Consider the following 13574-nt stretch of genomic DNA (forward strand, 5'->3'; position numbering starts at 1 on the left):
GTAGGTCTTGCCACAGCAATGATACTGCTTTTGAAAGAACGTCACCTAATTGCAAAAGGGACAGGATAATTAAAAATGCTTTCACTGATTACAAGTAGCAACTAATCTTTGGGCTATTATCTAAAGCTATACGGCCGACTCAACCCTTCATTCATTTCACCCTCGGCGGTCTGTCAAACAGTTGCTTGGGGTCCATACTCCTGCTTGAGCCATCAAGATGGACAATGCTGTATCGATTGTGGGGCTGTTATAGACTGTGAGCCCGCTGTTAGGTAGGGACCGCCTCTATATGTTGCCAACTTGTACTTCCCAAGCACTTAGTACAGTGCTCTGCACACAGTAAGTGCTCAATAAATACGATTGAATGAATGAATGAATGAATACAGGACCTTTGGCACAGGTCACCAACCTGTAAGACTGGGTAGTCTATCTAAACTGCGAGCCCATTGTTGGGTAGGGACCGTCTCTATATGTTGCCAATTTGTACTTCCCAAGTGCTTAGTACAGTGCTCTGCACACAGTAAGCGCTCAATAAATACGACTGAATGAATGAATGATTCTGCTTCTGAAAATGTTCTTCCAACTTAATAAAGCCCTCCTTGCTTGCTGGTTTCAATAAGATACGTAGGGTCGTACCTCTTTACAGTCCTCAGCCTTTAAATAAAAAAGATGTTTCTGGTGGTTTAGCAGATATTTGATACTGTAATCTTCATTACCTTTGTCCGATAGATACACTAGGACTTGATGGATAAACCTTAGACCCAAATTGGGAGATCTATATTTTCTTCTTGGCTCAGCATATGGTCTCTGAGCAGCACGGCTCAGTGGAAAGAGCCCTGGCTTTGGCGTCAGAAGCCATGGGTTCAAATCCTGGCTCCACCACTTGTCAGTTGGGTGACTTTGGGGAAGTCACTTCACTTCTCTGTGCCTTAGTTATCTCATCTGGAAAATGGGGATTAAGGCTGTGAGCCCCCCGTGGGACAACCTGATCACCTTGTAACCTCCCCAGTGCCTAGAACAGTGCTTTGCACATAGTAAGCACTTAATAAATGCCATTATTATTATTATTATTACTATTCTAAATTGGCCTGTCTTCCTTCAGCATTCACATCTGCTCAGGTTACTGATAAAGGTCATGGGTTCTAATCCTGGCTCTGCCACTAGTCTGCTGTGTGACCCTGGCAAATCACTTCACTTCTCTGTGCCTCAATTACCTCATCTGTAAAATGGGGATTGAGACTGTGAGCCCCACGTGGAACAAGGCACGGTGTCCAACCCAATTTGCTTGCATCTACCCCAGTCTTTAGTCCCTGGCACATAGTAAGCACTTAACAAATACTATTATTACTGCTATTATCATTAACCTGCACAGATGTGAATGCTGAGGGGAAGACAGGCCAATGAAGTAGCTCAGAGACTATACACTGAACAGGCACAGTATCATAATAATAATAATTATGGCATTTGTTAAGCACTTACTATGTGCAAAGCACTGTTCTAAGCACTGGGGAGGATACAAGGTGATGAGGTTGTCCCACCTGGGTCTCACAGTCTTAATCCCCATTTTACAAATGAAGGAACGGAGGCACAGAGAAGTGAAGAGCCTTGCCCAAAGTCACACAGCTGACAAGTGGTGGAGCCGGGATTTGAACCCATGACCTCTGACTCCCAAGCCCGAGCTCTTTCCCCTGAGCCATGCTGCTCAGAGACCATATGCTGAGCCAAGAAGAAAATACAGCTCTCCTGATTTGGGTCTAAGGTTTATCAATCGGGTCCTAGTGTATCTATCAGACAAAGCTAATGAAGATTACAGTAACAAATATCTGCTAAACCCCCAGAAACATCTTTTTTATTTAAAGGCTAACCTTAAGCAGCATTCAGCACAGGGGAAGATACAGGTTGGAAACCATGCATATCCTACAGAGGGCTAACATTCTTAATCCCCATTTTACAGATGAGGAACCTGAGGTGCAGAGAAGTTAAGTGACTTGCCCAAGGTCACATAGTAGGTAAGCGGCAGAGCTGGGATTAGAAACCAGGTCCTCTCAGTCCCAGGCCCATATTCCTCCCATTAGGCCATGCTGCTTCTCAGTGTTATGAAAATACTTAACCATCCATCTCTACCATCTTCAGGGATATTGCATGGATTAATGAGAAAATGTCATCTGAAGAATTTCATGCACCATGGCTCTTATTCCCAGCAGATGTATCTTTCACATAACAGTAATAATTATGTGCTTATTGTGGGCACAGCACTGTACTAAGCACTGGCAAAGAATATACCATTAAGCAATAGACAGGGTTTCTGGCCCTTATAGGGCTCATAATTTAATAGCAATGAAGGAATACTAGTAACAATGGTATTCATTAAGCATTTACTATATGCCAACCACTGTGTTAAGCACTGGGATTGATAACAGATAACCAGATCTGTGTCACCTATGCATTTGGGCCTGTACCCCCTTAAAGATTTGGATACTCTGCCACTTCCCTGATCTGTAATTAATTTACTTTAATGTCTGTCTCCTCAACTAGACTAAGATCCTTGAGGGAAGGGATTGTAACCTGCCAGATTTAATGTATTGTAGTCTCCCAAGCCCTTAGTACAGCCCTCTGCACACAGTAAATACACAGTAAATATCACTGATTGACTGATAAATCAAGCAGACTCCAAAAAACTCTGGGGACCCAGTGAAAGGATCCAGAGGTTCTCTGTGACTTGGCATGAATGAATGTTTGTACGATTTCACTCCCAGTAGACTGCAGGAAAGAAATTCCCCATATCTTGGTTAAGGTAGTGGGGTCACTAGGCTGCTGGAACAGACCTCCATTTTTCATTTTCCCAGGCAAAATGGTGGAGGAAAAAGGCAGGTTCTTTCAAATGTGATGACACCGCTTTGGCTGGACTCCCTTCTCAGGCCCCCGGTTCCTCCCCCTCCTCCTTCCCTCACCCCCAACGATCTGGCCTCCTACTTCATTAACAAAATTAAATCCATCAGGTCCGACCTCCCCAAAGTCACTTCCCCCCCTTCTCCAACCCCCCGGCTCTCAACACTCTCTGCTACTCTCCCATCCTTCCCAGCAGTATCCTCAGAGGAGCTCTCCTCCCTCCTCTCAAGTGCTACTCCGGCCACCTGTGCTTCTGACCTCATTCCCTCTCATCTCATGAAATCTCTCGCTCCATCCCTTCTCCCCTCCTTAACTTCCATCTTCAACCGCTCACTCTCCACTGGTTCCTTCCCCTCTGCCTTCAAACATGCCCATGTCTCTCCCATCCTAAAAAGCCCTCTCTTGACCCCACCTCACCTTCTAGTTATTGTCCCATATCCCTCCTACCATTCCTTTCCAAATTCCTTGAACGAGTTGCCTACACACACTGCCTAGAATTCCTCGACAACAACTCTCTCCTCGACCCCCTCCAGTCTGGCTTCCGTCCCCTACATTCCACGGAAACTGTCCTCTCAAAGGTCACCAATGACCTCCTGCTTGCCAAATCCAACGGTTCATACTCTGTCCTAATCCTCCTCGACCTCTCAGCTGCCTTTGACACTGTGGATCACCCCCTTCTCCTCAACATGCTATCTGACCTTGGCTTCACAGACTCCGTCCTCTCCTGGTTCTCCTCTTATCTCTCTGGTCGTTCTTTCTCAGTCTCTTTTGCAGTCTCCTCCTCCCCCTCCCATCCTCTTACTGTGCGGGTTCCCCAAGGTACAGTGCTTGGTCCCCTTCTGTTCTCAATCTACACGCACTCCCTTGGTGACCTCATTCGCTCCCACGGCTTCAACTATCATCTCTACGCTGATGACACCCAGATCTACGTCTCTGCCCCTGCTCTCTCCCCCTCTCTCCAGGCTCGCATCTCCTCCTGCCTTCAGGACATCTCCATCTGGATGTCTGCCCGCCACCTAAAGCTCAACATGTCGAAGACTGAACTCCTTGTCTTCCGTCCCAAACCTTGCCCTCTCCCTGACTTTCCCATCTCTGTTGACGGCACTACCATCCTTCCCGTCTCACAAGCCCACAACCTTGGTGTCATCCTCGACTCCGCTCTCTCATTCACCCCTCACATCCAAGCCGTCACCAAAACCTGCCGGTCTCAGCTGCGCAACATTGCCAAGATCCGCCCTTTCCTCTCCATCCATACCACTACCCTGTTCATTCAAGCTCTCATCCTATCCTGTCTGGACTACTGCATCAGCCTTCTCTCTGATCTCCCATCCTCGTGTCTCTCTCCACTTCAATCCATACTTCATGCTGCTGCCCGGATTATCTTTGTCCAGAAACGCTCTGGGCATGTTACTCCCCTCCTCAAAAATCTCCAGTGGCTACCAATCAATCTGCGCATCAGGCAGAAACTCCTCACCCTGGGCTTCAAGGCTCTTCATCACCTCGCCCCCTCCTACCTCACCTCCCTTCTCTCCTTCTACAGCCCAGTCCGCACCCTCCGCTCCTCCACCGCCAATCTCCTCACCGTACCTCGCTCTCGCCTGTCCCGCCATCGACCCCCAGCCCAAGTCATCCCCCGGACCTGGAATGCCCTCCCTCTGCCCATCCGCCAAGCTAGCTCTCTTCCTCCCTTCAAGGCCCTGCTGAGAGCTCACCTCCTCCAGGAGGCCTTCCCAGACTGAGCCCCTTCCTTCCTCTCCCCCTTGTCCCCCTCTCCATCCCCCCATCTTACCTCCTTCCCTTCCCCACAACACCTGTATATATGTATATATGTTTGTACATATTTTTTACTCTATTTATTTATTTATTTTATTTGTACATATCTATTCTACTTATTTTATTTTGTTAGTATGTTTGGTTTTGTTCTCTGTCTCCCCCTTTTAGACTGTGAGCCCACTGTTGGGTAGGGACTGTCTCTATATGTTGCCAATTTGTACTTCCCAAGCGCTTAGTACAGTGCTCTGCACATAGTAAGCGCTCAATAAATACGATTGATGATGATGATGATGATTACTCTATTTATTGATTTATTTTACTTGTACATATCTATCCTATTTATTTTACTTTGTTAGTATGTTTGGTTTTGTTCTCTGTCTCCCCCTTTTAGACTGTGAGCCCACTGTTGGGTAGGGACTGCCTCTATATGTTGCCAACTTGTACTTCCCAAGCGCTTAGTACAGTGCTCTGCACATAGTAAGCGCTCAATAAATACGATTGATTGATTGATTGACAAATCGGACCCAATAATCTTAACTCAGAACAAGCAACAAAAAGAAATCTCCTACCTTGGCAAAAGGTGGCATTAACCCGCTTGTAACCTTGAGGACATTCCATCATTTGACCATATCCGTTGTAAGCTAAAAGAGAAGAAGCCATTGGTTACTGCTAATACTATGGTAAAGACTTAGTCAAAAGACTACCATGCCTAATTCACTATTTTGAAAACCCAGAGTAAATTAAAAAATCTCTAAAAGAGAAGCAGCGTGGCTCAGTGGAAAGAGCATGGGCTTTGGAGTCATAGGTTATGGGTTCAAATCCCGGCTCCGCCAACTGTCAGCTGTGTGACTTTGGGCAAGTCAATTAACTTCTCTGTGCCTCAGTTCCCTCATCTGTAAAATGGGAATTAAGACTGTAAGCCCCACGTGGGACAACCTGATCATCTTGTATCCCCCCAATGCTTAGAACAGTGGTTTGCACATAGTAAGTGCTTAACAAATACCATCATCATTATTATTATTATAAAACTGTTTCCATTTATTTATTGTATCACACAAAATGTGTGAAAAGTGTGCCAAAAATTTACAGTCTATTTACTTCCAGTAAAAAAAAAGATAGGTCTCTTGTTTTTAAATTAAAATAAGTAACAAAATATACAAATAATATAAAATAAGGATAAAGTCATGAAAATATAAAAACAAAACGGAGACCAATTCTACCTTTTGTTGAAGTTTGTGTTTGATGGTCTAATTTCTAATCTTCTGTGCTAGCCCTTTCTCTTTGACCCCTCCAAGACTCTAGGCTGTAAGCTCACTATTGGCAGGGAACGTATCTGCTAATTCTGTTGTAGTATACTCTCCCAAGTGCGTAGTACAGTGCTCTGCACTTAGTAAGCACTCAGTAAATACCATTAATTGATTGACTCACTGCTGTTGCCATCAAAACTCCTTTACTGTAATACCAGGGGGCAAAGGCACCAGATCTTTCCTGCACCTACTAAAGGAAAATAGACTGCATAAATAGACTGCATAAAAGCTGGGTATCTTCTGCCTTTTTAAGAAGACAGCTGCTGCCTGGACACTGAATTAGCACCATTGACATTCACACAATATTGCAAGTAGGCAGTTTGAGGTGATTCTCTGCACTCTCAGCTACCAATCCTACCTAAGTGCTGAAATCAGTTTGTGCTCTGTAACTTCCAAGGAATGTGGAGGACTTGGGGAGTGCTCAGAGAAGAACAACTCAGATGATTAGAGGACTGAAGCAAGACTGAAGGAATTGGCATTCCTTTGCTTCAGAAAGGCTAGGATGAATGATTTTCTTTGGGCATTTTTAGGTAAAGGAAAAGAGTATGCAATCGTTTTCAAATGAAGAGCTGGGGATTGCAGTGAAAACTCCATCTGAGGATGACCATTTTATGGGAAAGCTGGAATGAAGAACTGCTTAGAGGCAACTCTGAGAATGGCAGTGAAGAAATGAGGAGAGCAATGGTGAATTGGACAACAAGGCAGCAAAAACAAGGGAGCACTTGTGGTTCTTCATGAGTTTTTTGCCATTGGAAATAAAAGAAAAAATGACCTCCCACCCCTGTACTCTGATTCTGTAGTACTTTTCCATCAGGGTTCAAAATGACACAATGCACACTACATACATCTTTGCAGAAGCAGCATGGGCTAGTGGAAAGAGCAAGAGCCTGGGAGTCGGAGGACCTGGGTTCTAATCCTGGCTCAACCCTTTGCCTGCTATGTCACCCTGGACAAGTCAATTAACTTCTCTGGGCCTCAGTTTCCTCATCTGTGAAATAGGGATTCTATCCTATGCCCTCCTACTGAGATTGTGAGCCCCATGTGGGACAGGGTCTATGTCCAACCTGATCATACCCCATGATACCCCAGAGCTTAGGATGGTACAAGGCACATAGTAAGCCTTTTAGATTGAAAGCTCACTGTGGGTAGGGAATATGTCTACCATTTCTATTGTACTGTACTCTCCCGAGTGCCTAGTACAGTGCTCTGCTCATAGTAAGCACTAAATAAATACCATTGATTGATTAACAAATACCATAATAATAAAATTGTTATTGTAATTATTAAAATGTCATTATTGGGTCAGGCCAATGGTCTACCCAGCCTAGGATTCTGTCTCTGACACTAGCAATGGGATTCTTGAGGGAACCTTTTGATGACGGCCCTCCCTGGCAACCATCCCCACACTTAGGGATATAGCATCTATGATGCCTAACTTTCCCTCTAATAGCTCACCCTCATTTGCCTATCTGTGAATCTATCTAAACCCCTTTTGTGAGTGCTATTATTTTCTGCCTTCCCAATTTTCTGAGAAAACACTGATGATGATAATAATTACTGGGATATTTGTTAAGCCTAGTACTGTGTTACGAGCTTCTAACCCAGCTCTTAGCATATATCTAGATATCTGCCATCTTACCAGACATCCAGATTGGACACAATTTAATGAAAAGAGTGATATTATTAATTCCCATCCCACATAGGGTTTACAGTCTAAGGGATAAATAAATTCCAAATGCTTACCACCCTCTGTGTGAAATGTTTCCATTTGTTTACTTTTGAACCTATCAAACCTACCACACCTGTGGTTCTCCAAACAATCAGTCATATTTATTGACTGCTACTGTGTGCCAAGCACTGTGCTAAGATCTTGGGAGAATACAATATAATGATATAACAGAGTTGGTAGACATGCTCTCTGCCCACAACAAGCTCCATTTCCAAGAAAAATATGTAGACATTGACCTTCTATATTTGAAACCTTATAATTTCCTCAACTATAAAGCATTATCCTGATTATCCATATGTCCAGACTGGTTTCCAGTCTGGTGCATTCCAAGTAATTAAGCTTTATAGCAATCATATATGTACAGTTTGACCTGAGAATGGGGTGGGGCGTGGGGGCAGTGAACCAGGTGACCTTAAAAACCCCTTCCAGTCCCTTATTGCCTATGGCTAAAGAAACATTTCCCAAACTCATAGCAAACAGAAATAGGTCATTTCTTTCATAAGAGTGGTCAGTAACCAGAGCCCCAGTAGAGTGAGGATTCTGAAATTGTTGGAAAGAACACAGGATGGCGAGTCAAGAGACTTGGGTTCTAACCCTGGCTCTGCCACTTGCCTGCTGAGTGACCTTGAACCAGTCACCTAACTTCCCTGATTTGTAACTACTTCTTCTGTAACAATGGTTAAATGTCTGGGCTCTCTCCCACTCAGACTAAGAGTTCTGTGTGGGATAGGGACTATATCTGACCTAATTACCTTCTGTCGTCTTCAGTGTTTAGAACAGTGCTTGCCTCACAGTGCCACAGTTATTATTATTGGGCTTCCTATTTTACATCTCTCTCTTCCCAGCCTAAGTCAATGATGTACTCCTCTCCACACCCATAGAGAGAGAACACGAAACCCAAAACACATTCCTTCTCCTTGCTCCAAACCCTCAAAACTTGGAATTTCCTAAGTGTTTAATAAATACCATAATTACTAAGCAGTGCAAATGCCAATCCTCCATCATTTAACAAACTTAACTCGTTAACCATGAGGCATCCACCCCTAGAATACCATATATGATTCTCATCGTGGAATCTCAGGGAGAACATGCTAGAGCTGGAGAAAATGCAGAGAAGGGCAATTGAGATGATGATGATGATGGCATTTATTAAGCGCTTACTATGTGCAAAGCACTGTTCTAAGCACTGGGGAGGTTACAAGGTGATCAGGTTGTCCCACGGGGGAGCTCACAGTCTTCATCTCCATTTTACAGATAACTGAGTCCCAGAGAAGTTGTTACTTGCCCAAGGTCACACAGCTGACAAGTGGCGGAGCCAGGATTTGAACCCGTGATCTCTGACTCCAAAGCCCGTGCTCTTTCAACTGAGCCACACTGAGATGATCAGGAGGAGAAGACTTCATATGGGGATACACTAAAAATATTTGAACTCTTCAGTCTAGAAGACAATGGTTGAGGGGCATGTTTGAAATCTACAAATCAGAAAGGGTAGGGACATGAAGAACACATAATAATGGAGTCTCCTGTTGGCAAGGAAGGATGAGTCTTGATCCTGACCCTTCAGGACTGACAACCCGTACAGAGGAATTGATTACAACGCTAATGGTTTGTGCATTGCTACTCTCACGGTCTTGTATCGCCCATAGTGTTCCTCTGGGGCATGAAATGCAACAAGCTAGTAGGAGGGCATGAGTGGAGAATATTGCACAAAGCACTCAATGGTATTTTTTTATGTGCAGGGCCTATTTATGTTTGAAATAACCACAGCTCTGTGCCGAGTGCCATGAAAATGCCAGGCAGTTACCTTGGTACCCACTGTGGTCTCTGCCTCCTACATTAGCTATTTTCAGGATTTCTGCCAAACCCATCCAACTCATGATCAGCTAAAGTGGTTCTATGGTCAGAAGCCCTCATCACTATAGGAACAGCATTCTGAACCAGGAATGTAGCCCAACTCTCCTAATTTCCAGAGCAGTACTCTTTCCACTGAATCAATAACAAGGCTCTAACAAGAGCTCTAGTTACAAGATCAAAGAGCAATGTAAATTGAATAAGATGATATTGAATTTTTAAAGTGTTACCTTTCACATTCTATTGAACAAAAGATACTTTGTGTATCTTCCTAGAGAACTGTCAGTTACTCGAGAACTGACGTTTTCTACAGAGAAATGGGCTTTAATCTCTCTTTTCAAGTTGGTTGAAAAATTTTAAAATGTTGATGGGATGGGGGGAGGGAATTTTCTAAGCCAAGGTACAGGTTGCAGGCTTGCTTTGAAGACTGCTGAAAGAAGAGCACTATAATGGAGGTATCCCTGCACACTAAGCAAAACACTTACAAGAAAGGTAAGTTCCTACCTAGTATCTATTTTAGGGACTAATAAGCATTTTTATGGATTATTTGGCAGACTTAAAGCTGAGGTAAGCTGTTGCTGGGCCCAGTCTTAAGGACACTGTATGGAGCTCAGCATGTGACTGACAAGACTGTGGTAAATACAGCCAAGTCAAAAACTGTCTCCAAAAAATATTCCAGTCAGAAGATAAGGTCATGGAGAACGGCACCATAAAATTTCCGGCCAAGAAAAGTTTGCTGTCTTCCAAAATGAATAGGATTTGGAGAAGAGTACCAACCCAGAGCGGGAAAGCATTCCCAGTGACATGGGAAGAATGTGACCCTGAATGAATCCCTAGGGAACAAGTCACGAGGAAGGCACCAAATACAGCAAATGTTGTACTTTACACAGTTTAAACCAATCCACACTGGTGATCTTCAGGATGAGGCCATTTGCTCAGTTTTGCATGTCCAGGATGAGGCAATTTGCTCAGTTTCGTTTGTCCAACTAATTATCCAGTGAATTTATTTTAATGATCTAATTGTGGTTTTTGTTAAGCCCTTACCATATGCCAAGCACTGGGGTAAGTACAGCCAGTTATAGTCCCTGTCCCACATAAGGCTCACTGACTGAGTTGGGGAGTGAGAGTGGCGATCCCCATTTTACAGAAGAGGAAACTGAAGCTCAGAGAAAGAGTACGGGCTTGTGAGTCAGAGGTCATGGGTTCTAATCCCTGCTCCTCCACTTGTCTGCTGTGTGACCTTGGGCAAGTCACTTAACTTCTCTGTGCCTCAGTGCCCTATTCTGTAAAATGGGGGTTAATACTGTGGGCCCCACATGGAACAACCTGATTACCTTGTATCTACCCAAGCGCTTAGAACAGTGCTTGGCACATAGGAAGTGCTTATCACATACCGTCATTATTATTATTTTTCATTAGGCATTTCATATCAGATATGGCATTGCCTATCCCCTCTGTCATATTGGCATACATGTTCCCTTTTCTTGGAAACCAATATAAACATGGTCAATAGGAGATAGTGCAATACTTTAAAAATTCATTCTAAACTCTAGTCATACCAATGGGTTTTTCCAGAAAAAAACACTGTCTAGATTATAAGACAAAGAAGTTGGAGTGATATTTGCCATCTTGGTTACCTTCCTAATGTCCCTTTTCAGCAGGTGTGCCCAAAAGGCTTACCTGCAATTGAGAAACGGTGCGAATCAGCAAGCAAAACTAGAGATCCCGGAGTAGGGTTTAATTGGGAACAGCCGGGATGCTGTGGGGCAACAGTCAGGACTGACACATCTCTCCATGGAGAGGGATGAAGGTGGGGAGGAAGGAGTACCAGTAGGCACCAAGCCCAGTACACAAGGTAAGCTCGGGAGATGAGCTGGACGAGGAGATGGGGAAACAGAATGCACTGGGTCTCCTAGCAGTTCTCCAAGCCAAGAGCAGGATGAGTATTAAGCCTTCCTAATTCAAATCAGCCCTCTTACTACCGGGAAAGATAGTTGTTGAGAAAGCAACAAATATTGGGCTTGTAAAGGAAGTTCTTGGGGAAGCAGCACGGCCTAGTAGGGCACAGGTCTGAGAGTCAGAAAGACCCGGGGTCTAATCCCAGCTCCTCCACCTGTCTGCTGTGTGACCTTGGGCAAATCACTTCACTTCTCTGTGCCTCCATTAACTTATCTGGAAAATGGAAATTGAGACTGTGAGTCCTATGTGGGACAGGGACTGTGACTAACCCAATTTGCTTGTAATAATAATAATAATGATGGCCTTTATTAAGCGCTTACTATGTGCAAAGCACTGTTCTAAGTGCTGGGGAGGTAACAAAGTGATCAGGTTATCCTACAGGGGGCTCACAATCTGAATCCCCATTTTACAGATGAGGTAACTAAGGTACAGAGAAGTTAAGTGACTTGCCCAAAGTCACACAGCTGACAATTGTAGTTACCCCAGCACTTAGTATAGTGCCTGGCACATAGTAAGCACTTAACAAATACCACAATTATTGTGAGCCCACTGTTGGGTAGGGACCGTCTCTATATGTTGCCAACTTGCACTTTCCAAGCACTTAGTACAGTGTTCTGCACACAGTAAGTGCTCAATACGATTGAATGAATATTATCAAATACTATTATTATTATAATTATGTTCTGACGTGAGGGAACACTCCAGTGCAAAACCAGTAGAATGAGTCTGGAAACCCATTTTGATTTCATTCTGAGAAAAAGCAGAGGTTTAGCTGATTGCAGAGGGATTTGATCACAAAGTGACAGTACTTGAAAAAGGAGGGTGAGAAATTGGATAAAGGAAATCAACTTTAAAAAGTAGATTTCACCTAAGAGAGAAGGTTTCTAACACAGGAAAGTTCATTATGAGGATGATGCTGTTTAATTACTCTGTCTTCTATGAATAAAAATCATATGGCCTACATTGTCAACTCTTGTTCGAAGCAATCTTACATTTGGCGTAATCTTTCAAGTTCTTAGTGTAGTGTTCTGCACAAACTAAGAGCTCAGTAAATCCCACACTGATTGAGAGACAGTTTTGAAAACTTCAGTTAGACTTCTATTACCAAGAATAGTGTTTGACCTCTGACAGACCACCTGGATAGGTCTTGGATGGAGGTTTGGGGAACATCCTTCTCTGGAGATTTATGAAACTAGGATGAATGGTTTTGTCCCTGGGATGGTTGGATGTGGAGCTGCTCAAGACAGTTAGACTCCTGAGCACCCTTCTCTCTCTAGCTTACTGCAGTGACCTTTTTTTATGAGGAGCAGCATGGCCTAGTGAAAAGATCACAGGCCTGGGAGTCAGAGGACCTGGGTTCTAATCCCAGATCTGCCAATTGCTTCCTGTGTGACCTCGGGCAAGTCACATCACTTCTCTGTGCCTTGGTTTCCCCAACTGTAAAATGGGGATTAAATTAAATGGGGATTAAATGCCCATTCACTCTCCAACTTGAACGGTGAGCCCCATGAGGGACAGGGACTGTGCCCAACCTTTGTATCTACCCCAGCATTTAGAACAGTGCTTGGCACATAGTAAGTGCTTAACAAACATCATAATAATCATAATATGAAATTAAGAAATAGAGGAAAGTAAAACCCACCCTGCACTTTTACCTTATAATAACAACGTTATTTGTTAAGCACTTCCTATGTGCCAAGCACTGTTCTATCCCTCTTTCATTGGTGGACCACATTCCAAAGTAAATGGAAGCCCAAAAGAGAGACCAGGTGTGGAGGACAGCATTCACACTTCCTTCAAGAGAAGGAAGAATTCAGATCTTAGTAAACTTTCCAGATATCACGACATTCCCTTTTTGAACAGGAATGCAAACTGTCCTAATTGAACGTATCTGTGCAAACTTTCTCCCCAAAAATTCATCCAGCTGGAGAAGGCAACCTGATTCAGTGCCATCACCCTGAAGCTTGACAAAATGTAACTCGGCTTTGCCAGCTTTATAATAGGAGGATTAAAATGAACATTTTCTTGGCCCCAGTGCTTGGCACATAGTAAGTGCTTAACAAACA

At 43.8% G+C, this 13574-nt stretch overlaps 1 protein-coding gene across 8 annotated transcripts in view; it reads right to left on the minus strand.

Moving 5' to 3' along the window:
• Nucleotides 1-13574, minus strand: part of LTBP1 (latent transforming growth factor beta binding protein 1) — a 438291-nt gene that overhangs the window by 186631 nt on the left and 238086 nt on the right. For all 8 annotated transcript variants that reach the window (XM_038760501.1, XM_038760417.1, XM_038760246.1 and 5 more), the window contains one exon: nt 5232-5303. In XM_038760501.1, the coding sequence (XP_038616429.1) occupies nt 5232-5303 (72 nt within the window). The remainder of the gene's footprint in view (nt 1-5231; nt 5304-13574) is intronic.

This window comes from Tachyglossus aculeatus, chromosome 1, assembly GCF_015852505.1.
Source record: "Tachyglossus aculeatus isolate mTacAcu1 chromosome 1, mTacAcu1.pri, whole genome shotgun sequence".
NCBI lineage: Eukaryota > Metazoa > Chordata > Mammalia > Monotremata > Tachyglossidae > Tachyglossus > Tachyglossus aculeatus.